Source organism: Astatotilapia calliptera, chromosome 7 (assembly GCF_964374335.1).
Source record: "Astatotilapia calliptera chromosome 7, fAstCal68.1, whole genome shotgun sequence".
In the NCBI taxonomy this organism is placed as follows: domain Eukaryota; kingdom Metazoa; phylum Chordata; class Actinopteri; order Cichliformes; family Cichlidae; genus Astatotilapia; species Astatotilapia calliptera.
In genome coordinates, this window is record NC_137428.1 from 26,058,402 (window position 1) to 26,078,618 (window position 20,217).

General features: G+C 41.6%; 2 protein-coding genes across 2 annotated transcripts; both read left to right on the forward strand.

The window, feature by feature from the left end:
• The first annotated feature begins 2,463 nt into the window (after positions 1-2,463).
• On the forward strand, positions 2,464-4,938 carry nfkbil1 (nuclear factor of kappa light polypeptide gene enhancer in B-cells inhibitor-like 1). Its single transcript, XM_026176929.2, has 4 exons — positions 2,464-2,808; positions 2,904-3,016; positions 3,697-3,808; positions 3,888-4,938. The coding sequence occupies exons 1-4, from the start codon at positions 2,535-2,537 to the stop codon at positions 4,475-4,477; spliced, it is 1,089 nt and encodes a 362-aa protein (XP_026032714.1). The 5' UTR covers positions 2,464-2,534; the 3' UTR covers positions 4,478-4,938.
• Positions 4,939-6,135: 1,197 nt separating this feature from the next.
• On the forward strand, positions 6,136-19,620 carry atp6v0a2a (ATPase H+ transporting V0 subunit a2a). The gene is made up of 20 exons (XM_026173964.2): positions 6,136-7,355; positions 7,648-7,726; positions 7,922-8,019; positions 10,160-10,297; positions 10,650-10,747; positions 10,868-10,994; positions 11,129-11,211; positions 11,296-11,389; positions 11,460-11,672; positions 12,135-12,285; positions 12,399-12,538; positions 12,624-12,781; positions 12,874-12,964; positions 13,049-13,167; positions 14,768-14,978; positions 15,074-15,193; positions 15,277-15,399; positions 15,656-15,773; positions 15,913-16,084; positions 18,565-19,620. Exons 1-20 carry the CDS (start codon positions 7,245-7,247, stop codon positions 18,665-18,667), a joined length of 2,547 nt encoding a protein of 848 aa, XP_026029749.2. The 5' UTR covers positions 6,136-7,244; the 3' UTR covers positions 18,668-19,620.
• The last annotated feature ends 597 nt before the right edge of the window (positions 19,621-20,217 follow it).

Sequence of the window (20,217 nt, forward strand, 5' to 3'; positions counted from 1 at the left end):
TTCTTTCATATCCAGTTGTTGAGCTTAAATTTAAGGTGAGCACAGTGAAACTTTCTCCTTTCAGATGAATTGCTGGGTTAAATTCTGCACATGCATCATTTTGCCCGGCAAGGCTTAAACATCTGAGGTCAAAGGTCAAAGCTCCAGCGACACTTATAGTATAAAGAACAGTTTTGTTACTTCTTTATACTCTTTATACTACAAGTGTTACTGGAGCTTCAACCTCTTCAGACCTTGTTTGTCTCCATGCAGTTTGGATATGGTAAATGGTAAATGGCCTGTATTTATATAGCGCTTTACTAGTCCCTAAGGACCCCAAAGCGCTTTACATATCCAGTCATCCACCCATTCACGCACACATTCACACACTGGTGATGGCAAGCTACATTGTAGCCACAGCCACCCTGGGGCGCACTGACAGAGGCGATAGTAGGTGAAGTTTGCCAGAAGTCTCTGTTCTGTCTTTAAAAAGGCACTTCTGACTTAACTATGCAGCAACTTAGTAATACGTTTCAAAGTGTGATGACCCCTTAGGCACTGGGTGTCTCTGGGTTGTTGTTCTGCAGGGGCTCACTGAGGAGCCCACACCAGATTTTGGCTCGGACCAGCTTGGCTACAACGTGATTTCTCGGATATCCTTTGCTCTCTGCACACTCCCACACTTCCATGCGTGCTTTACTCTAATGACCTACTGACAAACATGTTCTCTTTATTTAATTATGTTTTGTAAATAAATGATCATTTCCTGTGTTACAAGTTTCCCTCATTTCATCACACTCTATGAGTCAAGCTGTGATTCTGTGATAAGCGATTGATATGAGCATAAAGGGCCTCTGCATCTAGTCTGTGGACAAGCATCAAATTGCATCAACCCCTGATGTTCTTAGTGTTTAATTGATCTGCTGCTACTTCTGTTTTAATTTAAATTGTTAGTGTGATGGCGGCTTCATTAGCAAAAAGTCAATTTTGATTTGTGTCTTCATAAATTTGGCTGAGATAACCTGAATCAGAGACGTTATGAGAGAGGAAAATGAAGATATGGCCCTGAGTTTAAATCTGCTGCAGAAAGTATAATTTGGGGGGTGGGGGGTATAACATCAAAATAACTACAAAAATAAGTGCCCACAGGCATTTCCCATTGTCTGCCAGTTGCAGATGCTTTCTTTTGGAAAGATTGCAACTAAGATTTGATAAAAACAACTTAAGATGTTACACTGAATGAAATAAGGGTGATAAAGACGATTGTTCCACATATATTTGGGGGGTTTTTTTGCATTGGTTCTTCAGTTCGCTGCCTGTGAGGTCATTTTATGCAAGAGCAGATATGAAGTTGGCCTGTGAGGCTGCTATTAGTGACTTATAATTCTTTCATTTTTGGAAAAGGAAGGAATGTTAGTGCTATAGGTTGACAGTTTTGTTTCTTATGAACTTCATTTCATGAGTTGTGCAAACTTACAACTGTACATTTTGAGGAAGATTTCTTCTGCTTAGCTCAATTCACTTTGAAATCTGTGTACTTAAGGCAAACTAGAAAAGATTATTGACGTCAGCCAAACTGTGAGTGATTTCTTTTTACAGTGTAGTCTCTCAGTAAAATGACTTCCCTGTGATCCTGTCTGCAGCTGACAAACTGAAGTGGTGCTTCTGAATAAAGAATCTTCATTCATGCTTCAGGCCCTGCTCTACAGCGAGATACAGTCGGGCAGCTTTCAGGCAGCTGGAACAGTTGTTTCTCTGTTCAAGGTTTAGTCATAGTTATGGACATAAAATCAAACTTCAAAACAACGTGCAAAGTCATGTGGCAAAGCTTTTATCAGGGCACAGTGGAGTTTGAGCACTGTACCTCCGGACAGGTGCCATGATGAAAGCAGGCTGAGGCACAGAAACCCAAAGAGAAGGGGGATGAATACTGAGTGGCGCCTTAGTTCATCTTGATATAACCTGCAACGTGGTTCCTGAAAGTGACTCCTGAGATTTGTTTTTCGCATTTTTAAAAGGCAGTAATTGGGGTGACCTCCTTATGTGTCACGTGAGACTGTCTGGTTCCTATTCAACACAAGTGCAAAGAGGATTGTGGCAGACAGACTAGCAGATAATGGAAAAGGAGAGAAATGTATGAAGGCCAATGCATGACAATGCTCATTATTTGCCCTGTGAAGAAGCTGGAAACATTGCACTGAAATACAATACAATATATCTGTCTTCACATGATGAGGGGCAGACCTGTAACCTGCTTAGTTTATTTATTTTTATCTGCATGTTACACTACGTTACCTTAATCCCAGACAAACATATTCTCGATCCGACCTTCTTAGCAGCAATGCAAGTTATAATAAATATAATTTAAAAATAATCCCATTAAATGGCAGGCATTCACTTTCATAGTTAATGCTGCCATCTTGTGGTAACACAGGACATTATCTGTCCCCGGAACCTGTGTCTGTGCTCTTGCTAACTACGGACCTATTAAAAAGACGGACCGAATCCTGTTAGCGAAAGCTAAGCATTAGCTTCGCCTTTGTTTGTGTGTAGTAATGGTGTCCCGCAAACAGACGCGGGTGTGGAAGTACGTGAACGACGGCAGTTTGATGAAACTGAAATCATACCTACGGAAACACACGGATCTGGACGTGAACTTTTCCCAGGGTAAGAGGCAGAGGAGCCCGCTGCACCTGGCCTGCTGTCAGGGGGACGATGCTGTTCTGCGGCTTCTGCTGAAACACGGAGCCGATGTTCTCCAGAGGGACCGCAAAGGGGACACGGCACTACACGTCGCGGCCAATAGAGCTCTTAAACACGGAAAAACGGGTGAGGAGGACCTGGAGAATTAACATTAATAATTAAATAAATAGCTTTATCCGCTGCTAATTGTTAACTTTGTGTTTTTTGGGGGGCTCTTTCAGCGTTTGATGACCTGGTGGTGCCTCTGAGAAAGCGCTGCCCTGAAGCCCTAAACGTCCAAAACAGAGCCGGAGTCACACCGCAAGACCTGCTGAACTGGATGAAACATCCAGAGGTAAAAGTGAGCTGAAACTATGACTGAAACTTGTCTATCACTGCGTCTTTGAATCTATTAACTGAAACCGGAATAACCAAATCCCATCAAACTAAACATGGGACACAGAGGTGGGACAGCAAAGATATGAAGCATGTAACATGCAAGGAGGACAGGTGGTGAAAGTGGATGAGTTTAAATATCTGTGTTTAAACATCCAAAGCCTGACAGAGTGGAGGATGTGAAGGCTTTTACTGAGAGTAACCAGTGTCGACATGAAACATCATAGGGACAGCTCAGGTTGAGCTATTTGGAGACAAAGTTAGAGAAGCATGGCTGTTTTGGACATGTTCAGAGGAGAGATGGTGGATACACTGGACTAAAGATGTTGAGTATGGAGCTGCCATGCAGGAGGAAAAGAAGATCACAGAGGAGGTGTTGTCATGGAATTTGTTTGAGTCATGGGATTATAAATAGCTCAAAGCTACATGGTTCATAACATTACCCTAAGATTAGATTTGAGGAAATGCAGGGTGAGTGTGTGAGGGTTTCTGGCTCAGCACAGCCAGACCTCATTACTGATGAATTGGTGATGAGTTGGAATAAACTGAGCTCAGCTCTGCTGTGTTGGATTACCCATGTCACATTGATTTCCTGCGTCTTCAGTAATATTTACACTTTTCCCCTGACATTTATCGCAGGCTGAAGAAAACATGAGCCATCCACGTGAAGCAGACCCTGAGAAGGAATTCCTGGAGAAGCTGTTTGACGAATGCGAGGATGAATTTTATGAAACCTTTGGAGTATATGATGGTAAATCCTAAACATCACAGATGAATCTGAGTTTAACTCTCTCTCTCTGCTTGATAACACTGCTGTATTTGTTTCACAGCTGATGACTTTCTTCCCGTTGATGATGACGAGGAAGACTTTGGGGACTGGGCTGATCGCATCCGGAAGGAATACTATGATAAAAAACACACCCAGGCCCAGAGACTCGCGGCCTCATCTTCTGGGTGGAAAAGAAGCAAGAGTAAACGAGAGATGGAGGAAGAAGAGCGAAGCCGCAAGGAGCTGCACAAAAGGCTGCAGAAGGAGCACGAAGAATATCTGGCTCGTGCAGCTCGCAAAGAGGAGGAGACTCAGCGTGGCAAGAAGCGGCAGTACGATGAGAGGTGCGCGGCGACCTTTCAGGGTGGCGCCTCGGCAGGCAGCACGAAGCTGAGCTTCGGTGACATCCCCTGGCCGGCTCCGAGAGGTACGGTCCAGGAGATGATCGAGGTCATGCTGCATGGTGTGGACCGAAAGGACGTACCGGCGTTTCGCAAAGCGCTTCGAAAGCAGCAAGCGCTGTGGCACCCCGATAAATTCGCGCAGCGATGTGAAGCTCGATTGGAGGAGAAGGACAAACAGAAGATCCTGGATACAGTCACCGCTCTGTCACAGGAGCTCAACAGACTGGCTCAGAGTTTGAAGACTTGAAAATCACACCATGAACGTTATATGTGCTCTTCTTGAAATCCTGTATGTGTGAAAAGAACCACTGTCACCTATTTGTGTAGTACTAACACTACCAAACAGAGGACGCAAGCACCAGCTTTTATCTTGCAGGTGAATGAGCTCTGCTGAAAACAAGCAAAACTGCTGTGAGCTCATATCTGCATTTACAAACATTCAGAAGAGCCATTTATTCATATTGACTGATGCAACAATCCTATATGGAAAATGGAGCTCTAAAAAAATACAGTAATTGTAAATTGTATGTGTATCTAAAGACTAAGTTACCAGTTTTCAGTTTTCCATACAACATAACTCCAGGACTCAGGAGACACCTGTCCATAAGACTCTGAGGAGATCAAAAGATGCACAGTCATGACATGTTGGTTGGTTTGTTTTTCTGCCCATTTGATCAAAGAATAAACTTAATATATTGTTTTACTGTACAATAGAGTGCCTTAGTAGACACACATGGACACACTCGGCCACGTAATGTTTAGCACGTTTTCCTGGATCTTGTTTGTCTTTCTGCCTCCCCCACTGATGAGAACATGTCATATGGGTCATCAGAGCCAAGCAGCTTGTCTTTTCTTTTCCATAAATCTGACCTAGGGTCTGATTTCACAAATACTCTTCTGGAAGAATGGTCAAAAGTTCCTATAAACACACTCCTAAACCTTGTTGAAAGCCTTCCAAGAGAGCTGAAGCTGTTATAGCTGCAGAGGATGGACCGACACAATCTACTTTACAAAACACTCCACACCTTGTTACGACACCACTGCGTTCTCTGTTTTGTAAGCAGTGGCTCCGCTCAACCAGATGAACTGTGTTATGACAGCTTTTGTATTGTATTATATCTGTATTATAGTGGTTATTTGTGAACGTCCCTGGTTTGTCACTAACAGGAGACACAAATCCAACCTTAGCTGCTCCCAGTTACAAGCTTAGCGCCCGGATCCATCCGCTATGGTGATCTTTTGGGTTTAAGGGAGCAGCCAAAACCACCTTTCTTCTCACTATCTGACAGCTATCTGTCAAATTACTGGAAACGGCTTGTCTCGCCATCTATGAGGATTTCTGAGATTTTGAGTGCGATGCTGAAAGTTCTAATGGATGAATCTCTGACCTCTGGTTTATAAAGTGGTTGTATGAGAATGTGCAAAAACAAAGACATGTAAATGTAATATGTGAGTCCCTGCTTGCAAGATGATAACTCCATGATTTCTTACTTCTTATAAAACATCACACAGGTGACATTAGTGTTGAGTCACGTTGTGCGTGTCTCATCGATTATGTGCTGCAGCAGGTGATTGGCTGCATTCAAATCCTCTGGAAAAAGTTATCAAAACTAAAACTCTATTTTTAAAAACGTTCAAATCACCGCCCGAAAACAGCCCAAAGAAAGACTTTCACATACAAAGAAAAGCATATGGTCGGTCGGTTTTCAGCGGTGGAACCGAATAAGAAGATGCGCTGGTTGCCAGGTTTGTGAGCTAACCCCCTTTAAAAAAAAAAAAAAACAGTTGCCATTCAAGAGACAAAAGAAAGAATTAAGGGGTTTGTTTATATATATATATATATATATATATATATATATATATATATATATATATATATATATATAATCGTTAATTGTGATGGGGGTGTTCACAATCACCACAGATAAAATGATCGAGTAATATTCCTTCATATTTCACATTCATTCAAATCAGACACAGAGCATGATTTCCCCACTGTTAGTTTACAGTCACTATACAGCAAATAATTAGCTTAATTAATTTGCTTATTCGTTTTAATACATCAGGACATTACATATATTCAAAACGATCAATAAATATTATATATAGTAATTATTTTTCTGTTTCCTTCTGCTACGTGTATGCTGTGTCACTCCTTCCTGGTTTAAGCAAAAGAGAAGAGGAGGAGACTTTTTTTTTTAATTTAAAGCTTATTTTCATGATTATGTATTTTTGATATTAGGTTTTTTTTTAAATCATACCTGTGCCTGGTAAACTACTGCAGTGGGTATGTAGTGAGGTCACCCGGCTGCTACTGAGCTCCGAGGTAGCTTTTTTTTTAAAGATAAACTGAGAAAGACGGGTTATTTCAGAGGATGCGACCGTACCTGGCAACCCGGGGGACGCAATCTGTGTCAATTGCCGGGCGACGTAGCGCGAATAAAGGCCGTAGCCTATTTCTGACTGTGGCTTATTTTTAACCGGCGAGGCCGCCTTTAGCCCCGTTTGTCTGCGTGACGGGTTGATAATTTATCCTCTAGCTTGCCTGTTGCTCGTTTCCATTTGTGTTGTGTCGTTTTTCGGGTTTTTTCTTTGTCTTTCTGTGTTTTTGCGCTGTGATGATGACAGGTGTCAGAGGTAAAGATTCCTCAGGATGACGCCTTTCTCCGCGATCGCTCCGCGTAAAAGGTGCATCGGGGAGCTTTCTTCCTTTGTTTTGCTGCTCTTTATTCAGTAGATACCCGGCGACCCTCCCGCTGAAAAACAAACCGGCGCAGTATGAGGACAGTCCCACCCCCCCTCTTGTCGTAATTATTCGTAATTATTAATATGGATGCATTAATTAATCCCGGGGGCGAGGTAATTGGCTGAGGGGCTCATTTCGCTGATTTGTTGCGATGTCGTGTTTTCGCTTGTAGTGAACGGCTCGTCGTCCGCGTTCAGTAGGCTACCGTGGGGGGCAGGGGGGAGATTACGAGGCAGCGGAGGAGGATCTGTCTGTGTGGCAGATAAAGATGGTGTTCAGGAGTGAGGAGATGTGCTTGGCGCAATTGTTTCTGCAGTCCGGCTCTGAATATGACTGCATTAGTGAGCTCGGAGAGCTGGGGCTGGTCGAGTTCCGAGATGTAAGTAGACAAAACACTTCACTGCGTGAATGGAAGATGTGTGTCACCAGTTTAAAGAGTATTTGCATTTTGTCAACCGATTTAATTGATTATGCATGCATATTTAAGGGAGGGGAGCAAGACGGGGCATCTATCTAGATGATATACAGTGTCTATACCTGGCCAGCAAGAGGAGGATAGAGTTTTAATAATATAAAAAAACCACATCACTTTGCTGAACCTCACCATGATGTTATTATGCATCATGCAGTAATCTGCATCCGTCTGACTTGTGATGCTCCTCTTGTTTCAGCTCAACCCGAGTGTCAGCTCATTCCAGCGGCGCTTCGTCAGCGAAATCAAGAGATGCGAGGAGATGGAGAGGATTCTGGGTAAGAACGGAGAGCACCTGGGATGCGTGCTCCAAACCCTGAGCACGCACCTGTACAGTTAATTTAGCAAGAAAGTCGTGGTTGACTGTGCTTTGTAAAAAGTTTGCCCTCAGAGATTTAGGCTTCACCGCTTCCTCTGATGGCTAAGTAGTAATTAATATGAAAAACAAACAATCAGCAAATCTGTGTGCACAGGCTACCTCCTGAGGGAGATCCAGAAGGCTAAAATAGCCATTCCACAGGAGGATGAGAGTCCACTTGCTCCACCCCCAAGACAGGTCCTGGAGATCATGGTGAGTATATGCCAATATATTGGGAAGTGGGGGTAATGCAGGATTTACATTCATTTTAATACCCTACTCAGTGATTTTCCAGAACTTGACCCTCTAGTGCATTTAGACATTTGTTTTTTTAATCAGAGGCTTTGATTGGGTTGTAACTTTCTGCCTCTAAACGCTACATTGTGATGTTTTGTTGTGAACAGTGGCTAACAGAGCTGCATAAAACTTGAGGTGATGATGAAAATAGCTCAGGTGACGGTGAGGAGCCAGAATTCCTCTTGTTTTTTGATTGAAAACTATTATTAATTAATTACACTGGAATACCTGTTGTATATAAAGGAAACTGTATAGGTATGACAAGCACATATAGAGTCATGGACAAACAGTATTCCTGTATCTTCTTACTATAATATCTATTCTCTAACTCCTCGTAGATGCCCTAATCAACCTGGATGAGACTTGCTATATAAACTAGCTAGAGTAACGGGATTATCAAGCTCTAAATAGCATTTAGAACAAATTATAAATGATAAAACAAACAGTGATGTTACCTGTACGGTGTTGTTTGTAAATACATTTTTCTAAACAATTTTTAGTTTAGTGATTGCAATGTGTGACACTAAAAGTATCTGGAAGTAATTACTTTCTCTCATACGATGAAAACTGAGCTTGTAAAAAAAGAAAAATAATTAATACATGTACTTATTGTTCATTTTTTTCTATCTTACTGTATGCATTGATATGATGAAGATAAAATTAACACACATGCCTATGGGGTTTTTTTTGTATGTGATCCAGAGCTTCAGGCCTGGCATGAACTACTCATAGGATTATCACAAATGACCCCATTGGCCCATTTTAGCCTCATGAGAGGGTTAAAGAAATAAAACATTCATATCTCTGTTTAAAAGATCCTACTGTAGTAAAGCAATTTGTTTTTTCTCGTCGCTTATCAATTGCTGGATAAACGATTTGTTCATCTCATCATGATGTAGATATATTTCAGACATATTTAAGCTAGTCTATAAAGTTTGTCTGCACCGCACGAGTTTGTCTCAGCGATCCCACCAATAGAAGTGAATAGAATTCACTTCTTGAACTTAACTGCAGCTGATGACAAACGTGTTTTCATTTATTTTCAGCCTGTAGCCCATTATGACATCGTTTGTTGTTGGGTTTTGTGTTATACATAACTCAAGTGAAGGTTGCGTCTGCATACACGGCGGCGAAATGGTAGAAAATTGGTCCCAATATTCCAGTTTAGGCTCTCCATTTACCAAAACCAGTTAAAAATTTATTTCTTGTTTTTAATAGTCTCAGTGGTTTAAACTTTTGAAACCCTACAATCCTGCCAGAGCACAGAGGTGTACGAGCCAGCTCCTCTTAGAGCCAGGCTTTGAAAGCAGAGGCGATCGAGTCTTTTCAGTGTTGGCACAACCTGCCTTTTTGCAGTGAGCTGCCCAGTTTCTCAGTCATTTTAAAACGCTTTTGAAAACCTACTTTTCTCATTTTCCTTTCGGGTCCAGTCGAGCAGAGTACCCTTTCTTTTATTATGCAAATGCAGTCTTAGAAATAAACTTTGACTTGAATCTGCTGGTTCACCAACTTAACTGAACAGGTTTTTCAGCTGATGAACTGAGACCTAAAGGTTCACTCACCCAAAAAGCAAATATTCTCCACATAGATAAACTAGAAACTAGGTAGCATTGGCTTTGTGGTGCACAACGTGACAAAATTGATCATAATATTTTTTAAAAAGCAGCAATGTGCCATTTCACAAATCATGACCCGGTTACTTGGAAATCCACAAGGGTTGTGAGCAGTTTCATGTGAGAACTGCTTCTTTTGCTACTAAAATGCTGTCAAGGCTTGCAGCCTTTAATCGAATCCTCCTGCCTCAGCAGCAGACCGAGCCTGCTGTTGATTGTTGCAGTTGGGAGCGAATCACAGCTGACCCATATCTGATTGTCTAAAATGACAGACAGTCAAATATGGGTCACTCTTTCACGGCGTCACAAGCACAAGCCTCTCATCGCTGCTGCACGCATGCTTCCTGCACACTGGCGTGGTTGCCTGAATGAAATAAAATACTGTGAGTAGATTTATTCGTTTATTTTTTATTGATTTTTGGCGTGTTCCTTGTCATGTTCAGGAGCAGCTTCAAAGGCTGGAGATGGAGCTGAGCGAGGTGGCGAAGAACAAAGAGAAGCTTCAGAGGAACCTCCTCGAGCTCACCGAATACACGCACATGCTGAAGATCACGCGGACCTTCATCCACAGCCGCTCCAGAGTGAGTGCGTTTCCGTCTCTTTGATCTTTTCTCGCATCAGTTTCTTGCTCCTTGCTCCTTCGGCGAGGCGCCTACCCTCGCCTCCCCGGCAGCATCTTGTTTTCTTGTCGCTGACATGTTTTATTTCCCTCAGTGACAGAGCTGGAACTAATGCTGACTTTAATTAATAACACGGTCACAGTGCAGCTGTTACCAGCGCCACCTGACTCACCCGGGCTGTGAGACAGTCAGCTGTGAGAGTAAACATTACAGTCCAGCGTGTGAACATTACATCAGCTTTGTGTGCTAGAAGTGTGCGAGGAGCACTCGATGGAAGCCGTCATAAATGAAACATGTTCCTTTTTATAATTAGCACGAGGCTCTTGGTAACCAGTATGAAGAGTTCCCCACCATGGAGACAGACTCGGTCACAGGATCCACTGGCATGCAGAGGCTCGGCGCCAAGCTCGGGTGAGCTCCGTATTATTTATGTATTCACAGCCACTCGACCAGATGTCGTAAAGTTCCTCCACGGACATTTTTAAAAAGAAAAACAAAAGCAAAACCTTACCTGATCTGTCCTGGGTGTAGGTTTGTTTCGGGTCTGATCCAGCGGGTGAAGGTGGAGGCCTTTGAGCGGATGTTGTGGAGAGTGTGTAAGGGTTACACCATCCTCAGCTATGCAGAAGTGGACGAAAACCTGGCCGATCTTGACACTGTAAGTCGTTTGAATGTCGTCTTAATGTTGTGAGGAAATCTAATAATTACACTGCAGGTAAGAATTAGCTGACGTGTTCTGTTAGCGTGAGCTCAGCACTTTAGTGTCAACGGGTCTGAACTGTGCTGTTTCAGGGTGAGATAAGCAAAAGTGTGGTGTTTCTCATCTCGTTCTGGGGAGACCAAATTGGACAGAAAGTGCAAAAAATCTGCGATTGGTAAGAATTAGCCAGCTTTACCCTTTAATAGTCACTATATTCTCCATCATTATCAGCCTGGACATCTGCCTTTGTTTCCCTCAGTTACCACTGCCACCTTTATCCACACCCTGAGAATGATGAGGAGCGAGCCGATGTGTTGGACAGCTTAAGGACGCGCATCCAAGACCTTAACAATGTAGGACTGAAGCCCTTTTTAATCATCGCAAGTTCAGAGCTGGCTTGTAGTTAACTGCTGTTTCCTGCAGGTGCTTCATCGCACTGAAGACTACTTGAGGCAGGTTCTGCAGAAGGCCTCAGAATCTGTCTATACCTGGGTGGTGCAGGTGAAAAAGATGAAAGCCATCTATCACATCCTCAACCTCTGCAGCTTCGATGTCACCAACAAGTGTCTGATTGCCGAGGTGTGGTGTCCCGTCAGTGACCTCGCAAACCTGAGGGGGGCGCTAGAAGAAGGCTCAGTGAGTACAACGTTCTGAGTTTAAACGCTGAATATTTATTGCTATTATTCAAGCAAAATAATTTTAATGCTCCCCAAATTGTAAGATTTTACAATTTTATCCTTAGTCTGGCATTTAAATTAATAAGTTAGAATAGTTTGAATCACACTAATGTTTTCCCCGAGGACTCTGCGTACTGTACTGTAAAACAAAATGTTTCTTGTTTTTTTCTCTTGGCATTATTATCTGCAGCATTTGTTTTTCCAGGTTTTTGCTTCAGTAGGCACTTTTTTCTCTTCTTGTACCATTCCTCCTGCTTTATTCAGCTTATTTGGTTGCTTTAATATAAAATCTCTCACCTAGAAAAGAACAAATGTTCCTGTGATTACCTGACTATAATAATGAAGTTAAGGGCCAGAAAGGTTTAGAATATCACAGGTCTATAAAATGCCCCTGTTGATGTTGTACGTCTTTTATCATCAGAGAAAAGGTGACGCCACCGTACCGTCTTTTGTAAATCGCATCCCGAGCACTGACACTCCGCCCACCCTCTTAAGATCCAACAAGTTTACTGCTGGTTTTCAGAGCATTGTGGAGGCCTATGGGGTGGGGGACTATCGCGAGGTAAGCCCAGGTAAGAAGAAGTAGTCATACTGTGTTTTTGTGAATAGCAGCAAAAGCATCTCTTTGTTTTCTTTCGAAAGGAGCTCAGAATAAATAAGCTGATCATGTTTCCATCATCAACAGCTCCCTACACCATCATCACATTCCCGTTTCTGTTTGCTGTGATGTTTGGTGACCTCGGCCACGGGATGGTGATGAGCCTCTTCGCCTTGTGGATGGTGCTGATGGAAAAAAAGCAGAAGAAGAAACGCTCCAGTAATGAGGTGGGAATGACCTGTTATGATCATCTATAATGCAGAGCTGGAGTATCGTAAATCAGCTTAGGCTTATCATTTTCATTGCTCTCAGATATGGGCTACGTTTTTCAGCGGTCGCTACATCATCCTGATGATGGGGCTTTTTTCCATCTACACCGGCCTCATTTACAACGACTGTTTCTCCAAGTCTCTTAATATATTTGGCTCTGGCTGGAGCGTCAAGGCTATGTTCACTCATAGTCAGTGGACGTGAGTTATCAGTGCAAACGCACACTTAAACATATCAGTGCACGAAGTCCTTTTACTTGTTTCTAATTTATTTTCGTCTTTTTACTCTGTAGAAACAAAACGCTCCAAACAAATGCTTTGCTCACATTAGACCCTAATGTCAGTGGTGTTTTTAATGGACCGTACCCATTTGGCATCGATCCTGTGAGTAACTGCACTTAGGCATCATACTCAAAATACAACCTCCTTCTGTCATTTTCACTGAAATGCTTTTTAATACACCATCAGATATGGAACCTGGCAGTGAACCGTCTGTCCTTCCTCAACTCTTACAAGATGAAGATGTCAGTTGTCATCGGAGTCATTCACATGAGCTTCGGTGTGGTTCTGAGTGTCTTCAACCATTTGTAAGTGACTCAGAAAATTGTTTTTACTTCATATATCTCCCTCTTTGGTTCTCGCATCTTTCCCCTCTCCCTCCCTTATCTTGCCTGCTGCTGCTTCTATGTGTTTGTCTAGTCTCGTCTAACTCTAACCCTCAAAGAGTTTCTCAGTCTTGTTCTCTAAAACCTAAAGAATTATGGATTTGATCAACTGGTCCCGTAATGGAATTGACACCCTGCTGGGCTTGGGAGAGCCCGATTGTCCTGCGGAGACGTTTGCTGCCGGATACTCGATGGTCGGTTGCGTCGTGTGTCTGGTGACACTCTCGATGGAGGACAATAAACGACACCTACCAATTTGGAACCATGATTGCAGAGTTCGGGCTAATTGGAGCTGGCTTGGACCTGGCTTATCGAAGAACAAGAAGCGTCTACAGCTGTTCAAAATCCCATAAGGCTGGCCGACATGATAGACGATTGGGCTGTGAGTACTCAGACTGTTTTGAACGCAATATGGATAAGATCTTGGAGAAGAACAAGGGGAATTGAGAGAACTGGTGACCAGTGATGGACACTAGACCAACTGTAAAAATTGGATGCAGTTGTTCGCACGAAACCCAAACATTCACCATCTTCACTCATGCGGCCCCCCTGGTGCCAGCTGAAGTCCTGCCAAGGTTGAAGCTGACTGGAACAACAAATTCTTCCCATGATAACAGGATTGTTGTCAGAACTCTTTGTACCTCCTTCAAGGCCACCTGAGTCCACTGGAGACTGTTGACTGACGCTTAACCGGGCGTGGTGACACTTTCTCTCAGCTGAACACAGGATACACACACACACACAGACACACATGTACACGCACGAAACACATACACTGATACGCCCTCACTATCACCCTCCATACCCCGAATCCAGCGCCTCCTCCCATGCTTACCTCCCATCCAATGTGGACACCGGATCAGCTGGAGGCGCAATCGAAGATTGCAGCGGTCCCAGATCAGCTGTACACACTGGAACACTTTCCCATGTTGCTTGTCTGTGTTTATTGTGCTATGGTGTGTTGATATCTGTGCATTCCTGTATTATCCTTTTGTGTTACACATTTCAATGTTTTTTTTCCCCCTAGCCTGACCTGTCTCCCCAATGTGATGTTTGTGTATTGTATGTACGGTTGGCAAGGTCTGTCATCTCGGTTGTGGGCAACTGCAACTGAAAAATAAAGGCTATCTCATCATCATCATCATCATCATCTGCTACCAGGCTATGTTGACAAAGAAGTAATGAAGTTTGGTGATCACAGTTCTGCTGGAAGATGATGGCTAGGAATCATACCTGGAATTCTTTTCTTTCAGTGCCTCCACTGAAAGAAAAGAATTCCAGTGACGATCTTTGAGATTTAAAGTGGTGGCAACTCAGAAACCAAAGAATATTACTAAGCTGTAGAATACAATAAAAAGCTGCAGTATTGCCGTTTTGCATTACATCAGCACACGTGTGCAGGCAGTGACACACACATAGCATTCCTGCTATGGTCTTATTACTCACAAACTACTTTATTTTTTTGTTTACATTAAGTCATAACACTTTTTCTTTTATCCCTGTACACTTTTTCTCCCTTCAGGCACTTCCGACAGAAGTTCAACGTCTACCTGCTGTTTCTTCCTGAGCTGCTCTTCCTGCTGTGTCTCTTTGGCTATTTGGTTTTCATGATTTTATACAAGTGGTTGATGTTTGATGCACGTTACTCCAGCCAGGCGCCCAGCATCCTCATCCACTTCATCAACATGTTTGTCATGCAGGGGAAGGATATCGCTCGTCTATACCCAGGGCAGGTATGTGTCCTGGTAATAATAATCTGTCGATCGGCTTCTATTCGGGTGGATACTCATTATAGCATGAGTTTAAGCATGCCGCCTTGCTTCCACAGATTGGCCTGCAAATCTTTCTACTTGTCATAGCGATGCTGTCAGTTCCTGTGCTGCTGTTCGGAAAACCTCTCTACTTGTATTGGCTCTACCGTGGAGGCAAAGGGCTGCGCAGACGCAGAGTGAGTCTAGTCCAAAATACCGCAGTCTGTTATTTTGGATCTTTATTCAGTACCTAAAAATAGTATTTGTTACCACACCTCAGGGTTATGAGAGGGTGAGGCGCGTAAGCGAGGATGACGGCTCCACAGCACCATCCTATGATGATGATGATGATGAAGAGGAGGGACTTGATGAAGTGACCAACAGAGAAGCTCTTCCCAAAGAGGTCAGAGAAAAATGATCTCTTACATTAAGGAATCTGTCAGTTTAAGTGTGATTCAGTGTGTCTTCATTTTTCTATCCACCTTGCTAATTGTACCTGTGGTATTCAGCATTAGACAAGACAAAGTAGGGCAGCAGAACAGGGCCACCAGTGGAGCTAATTCAGTACCAGCATTACAGCATACGTTAATAAATCCTAACCTTTTTTAACAGTAGGAATTAGGCTTAATATTTTATTCATAATCTGAACTGTTTTGCAGTTTGACTTTGCAGATGTGCTGCTGCACCAGGTCATTCACACCATAGAGTACTGCCTGGGCTGCATTTCCAACACTGCGTCCTACCTGCGTCTCTGGGCACTCAGCCTGGCTCATGCCCGTAAGTGCATTCAGGTCAAGCCGTCTTCCCACGAGCTGCCTGTGCCTCTTTCTTTCTGCTTACTATGCAATTCTCGACATTTGGTACGCCTTCATTTTTGTAAATCTCGTTTGTTGTGCGCTGTTTCTGTCGGCTTCAGAGCTGTCGGAGGTGCTGTGGGACATGGTAATGCGCCTGGGTTTCAGGATCACCACAAAAGTCGGTGTAGTGCTTTTGGTCCCTGTGTTCGGCCTCTTCGCCACGCTTACGGTGTCTATCCTGCTCGTCATGGAAGGCTTATCAGCGTTCCTCCACGCTCTCCGACTTCACTGGTGAGGCTGTGTGCTCCTCTTTATTGCACTGGCTAATCTGTATGTGAGTTTTCTTCATACAGACAGATAAACTATATAAACAAAAGTGGACCATACTTCTTAACCTTTGAATTTAGATGTTTTTTGTCGCACTGCCACAGGTGTATAAATTCATGTCCCATGATCATGCAGTCTGTTTTTGCAAACGTGTGAAAGAATGGGTCGTTCTACAGAGCTCGCTGAATTTCACGATCAACTGAAAGATGTGTTACTTCACAGTGGAACGGTGGAACCACCGACACTCTCTGACTCAGTAACTGCAGAGTTCCAAACTTCGTCTGATATTAACATCAGCACAAAAACTGTGCACTGGGAGCTTCATGGCATGCGCAACTGAGCAGCTCCTGTAGGTGTAATGTGTAGGTTGGCCCCTACTTATGTTGATGAACCTAGCATGAGCAACACCACAAACCAAAGCATTGATGGGATATTTATACATAATATAGCTACATTTCAGTGCCAGTCCCTAGAGCTGCAGTGTCAAACATAAGGCCCTGGGGCCAGAATTGGCCTGAAAGACTCCAACCTCACTCAAAGCGATGTTTTAAAAATTTTGACCCTTCACATTTTCCAAAACCTCTCAGTGAGCCTGACAAAGTCTTCCCCTATGTCCATTTATGCTACACCAAAGTAATGAAGTATAGATAAACAATTTAATTACCAATAAGCTACCAGAACTTTTTTTTATAACTTAACACATTTATTTCTAATTTATATCCCAAAGAGTTCTGCTGACAGATGTCTTTCATTTACTACATGAACATTTGTTATCATGTAGAAAAAACAGTGATAGACTGTAAAAATTGCACTTCTTTTTCATATATCAAGATATCTGAGCAATCCAATATGTAGTTAAACTTCCTCACACTGACAGAAAGGGGAGTTTCATTGGTCTGACCCACTTAAGATCAATGTGGTCTGCAATGTTAAATGAGATTGGCACTCCTGCCCTAAAGCCTAGGCGTTTAAAATACTTAAATATTAACACAATTAGCAAAAACAGTACAAGCTTAAAGTCATAAATCAACAGAAAAGGCTGTTTTCCCAAATGAGTTTAAATATCTCGTATAAGAGCGCAGAGGTAGTGGTACTGTTTGTTTGTGTTCTTGAGCTAAAAACTCATATAAGCCTGATTATGTAAGGAAGTAAAAAATTGTATTTATGTAGCACCTATCAAGACAAATATCACAAAGTGCTTCACAGCAAAAAATGATGAACAACAAAAACGTACAAAAATAAAAAGTTACCAGGCAAGTTTTAAAAGACGCATTTTTATCTGCATTTTTAAAGAAAGTACAGAGTCCACAGATTTCAGATTAGAGAAAGTTCCAGTCTGTGGGCCTCTGTGGCAAAAGCTCAGTAACTGTAGCTTCGTGATGAGTTTATGATCAACAATCTTTTGAAATAATGATTGTCTAACATTTTTAATCTCCTTTTCATTTGTGAATCATTATAAGAGGCTTGGTTGATGTAGCTTTTGGTTTTGAACAAGAGCTGAAACATTAACTTACACGTGAAGATGTCAGGAAACTTTTTCCGGCATGAAATAACCTCTAAGAAGTCTTAATGCAGGGACTTTTTTTAATTGTTGTTGTTGTTGTTTTTTGTTTTGTTTTGTTGAGTCATTGAGCCTTAAAGAAGAGGCAAACTTACAGTTTCCTTAATGTTGAGTGTAAGACTGAGTTTACTATGATGCTGTAGACTGTAACTGTCATCCTTTCATTTTTGGTCCCAAATACAAACTAAAAACACAATTTAAAATAAGTACAAGCCATAAACTAAACAGCAAAAAGCCAAAAATCAGCTGTGAATCGAGATAGTTCTGGAGTCAAAAGGCTCACAGGAGGAAAATCCAGTGAAAATAATAAGGAAGACAGGGCTGAGTGTACACAGAGGATTCATTTGGGATGGTAAACAAGAGAAATGAGACACAAATGAAAGCAATTACACACAGCTGAAGACAGTTAGGGCAGATAATCATGAAGCAGGAAGTTAAACTAGTGCAAGAGGTGAAAGAAAGCTTCAGACAGGAAATAAACAAAAGAAAACATTGGAGACAAGACTAGCCCTAAACGTAATAACATAGAGCATACAAACAAGACAGGGAGACAGTGGGAAGACTACAAATATAATAATATCAAACCAGTAATCAATGCTATGACTGCTAGAAAAACATGTGAATGTATTCACCTGTTTACCCATGAAAACATGCAAATATTATTTTCTTCAGTTCTTTTATTTTCATGTAGCTAAACTGGAAGCTCACGTGTCTTCACTATTAAAGCAGCAGATAAGTTGAATGATATAATCATGCCTGTTATTTAGCTATAAAGTAAAAGCATCAGTTATGATAATACTGAGTTGAAAATCAAGTGTGCCTTCATCGTTAATTAGTCCACCTTTGTTAAAGTGATCTCTCTCACTTTTCTGTTTGATCTCAGGGTGGAGTTTCAGAACAAATTCTACCACGGGACCGGTGTCAAGTTTGTGCCCTTCGACTTCTCCCTGCTGCCCTCCGTTTTTGAGCAAGACGGCTTGCTTTGAAACCTCTGAATTACCGGATATGACTGGAAACAGACTTTACAGTTCGGAAGGTTACTGGAAGTTGGAACAATTCGCACTGTGATAAACAAACCTTCAAGACAATTGATTTAAAAGTCATTCTTGTAGCAGTGTTTTTCACCACGACAGTTTTTAAATGTTATCGGCTGTGCTGACTGCCTTACTACTGCACCCAGCAGACGTCTGAGTATACAGAGGCTCGCAGTCCTTGTTCTGCTATTTGGGTTTTGTAGGTGAAACATTGCTCAGCACTACTCATCGCACCAGTTGGGTTTGATTTAAATATTTCATTTACACTGTGCTGTGTAAACTGGTTTTTGCATTACTTACAACATGGTATTTAAACAGTTAATACAGTGCAACGTAAAGTTTCAGATGTTACAGCAGCGTCTAAAAACCATATCAAGCATCCTGATGTAGTGCCATAGAGATTTTTTTTTTGTTGTTGTTGTTTTTTTATGACGATATCTAATAATGGGTTTGTTTGTTTTTTAAATTTCTTCTCCTTGTGATGAAAGAAATACTTTTAGGCAGTAAATTTAAAGACAAATTAAACCATTGCAACCCTTTTTTGTGAGGCTGTCACAACGCACTTTGCAGAAATGATTGTACAAATTGAAAGTTTTCACAGATAACTGCGATGATGCCAAATGAAAATAATCAACTTTGCTGTTTGCTTATTTACTTATTAATGCATTTATTTAAATGTAACCTCCCCTATAATCTATAGAAGAAGAAAAAACACTGAAATACTACAGAAAAAAAAGACAAAAAGTCTTAGGTCTTTCTTTCTTTGATGATACCGCTTATTGCATTTGTTAATGATAATTAATCATGGTATTTATTTAAATTATCGTCCGTACAATAATAGTTGAATATTTTACCATTTTGACGTGTTAAATAAAGGTTCCAAGAAATGCAAGCAAAAATAAAAATGTTTGTTGTGATTTCACTGGCTCTGTGATGCACACATTTTACTGGAATTTTTTAAAATGTCAGTTTAATTACACTAAAAACCTGCTTCAGGTCATTTTTAGTCAAAATCTGAAGTGATTAATAAGCTTATGAAAAATAAAGCTATAAATCAAAATAATTAATTAATGTTTAATGAAATATTTTGCATATATGCAAATATGTGCATCTATTTGTGTATAATATGTCACTTTGGTGGTATATTATAGTAATACTAATAATACAAACAAAGGACTAGCTTTAAACATACACTCACCTTTTCAACAGACAATAATCTAACCAATCAAATTTCAGCAAACTATTCCATTTAGGGGTGTAGACCACACTGCATTTGCATTTATTTTTTTGGGTTGTGGGATTTTGTCAAACAACCATCTCCAGGGTATACAGGACTGAAAAACAGAAAACACCCATTCTCTGAATGAAAATGCCTTTTGTAATGTCAGAGGAGAATGTCCAGACTGCTTCAGACTAACAGGAAAACACTTGTAACCACTTATTACAGTCAGGGTATGCACAAGAGCACTTTTGGATGTACAGCATATTGAACCTTGAAGCAG

Excerpts from the sequence above, each read along its gene's own strand:
- nfkbil1 (XM_026176929.2), top strand. The coding sequence starts at position 2,535 with ATGGTGTCCCGCAAACAGACGCGGGTGTGGAAGTACGTGAACGACGGC. Across the intron at positions 3,017-3,696 it reads ACTGGATGAAACATCCAGAG|GCTGAAGAAAACATGAGCCA; the intron begins GTAAAAGTGAGC and ends CATTTATCGCAG. Across the intron at positions 3,809-3,887 it reads AACCTTTGGAGTATATGATG|CTGATGACTTTCTTCCCGTT; the intron begins GTAAATCCTAAA and ends TTTGTTTCACAG.
- atp6v0a2a (XM_026173964.2), top strand. The coding sequence starts at position 7,245 with ATGGTGTTCAGGAGTGAGGAGATGTGCTTGGCGCAATTGTTTCTGCAG. Across the intron at positions 14,979-15,073 it reads CTCGTCTATACCCAGGGCAG|ATTGGCCTGCAAATCTTTCT; the intron begins GTATGTGTCCTG and ends TTGCTTCCACAG. Across the intron at positions 15,774-15,912 it reads ACTCAGCCTGGCTCATGCCC|AGCTGTCGGAGGTGCTGTGG; the intron begins GTAAGTGCATTC and ends TGTCGGCTTCAG.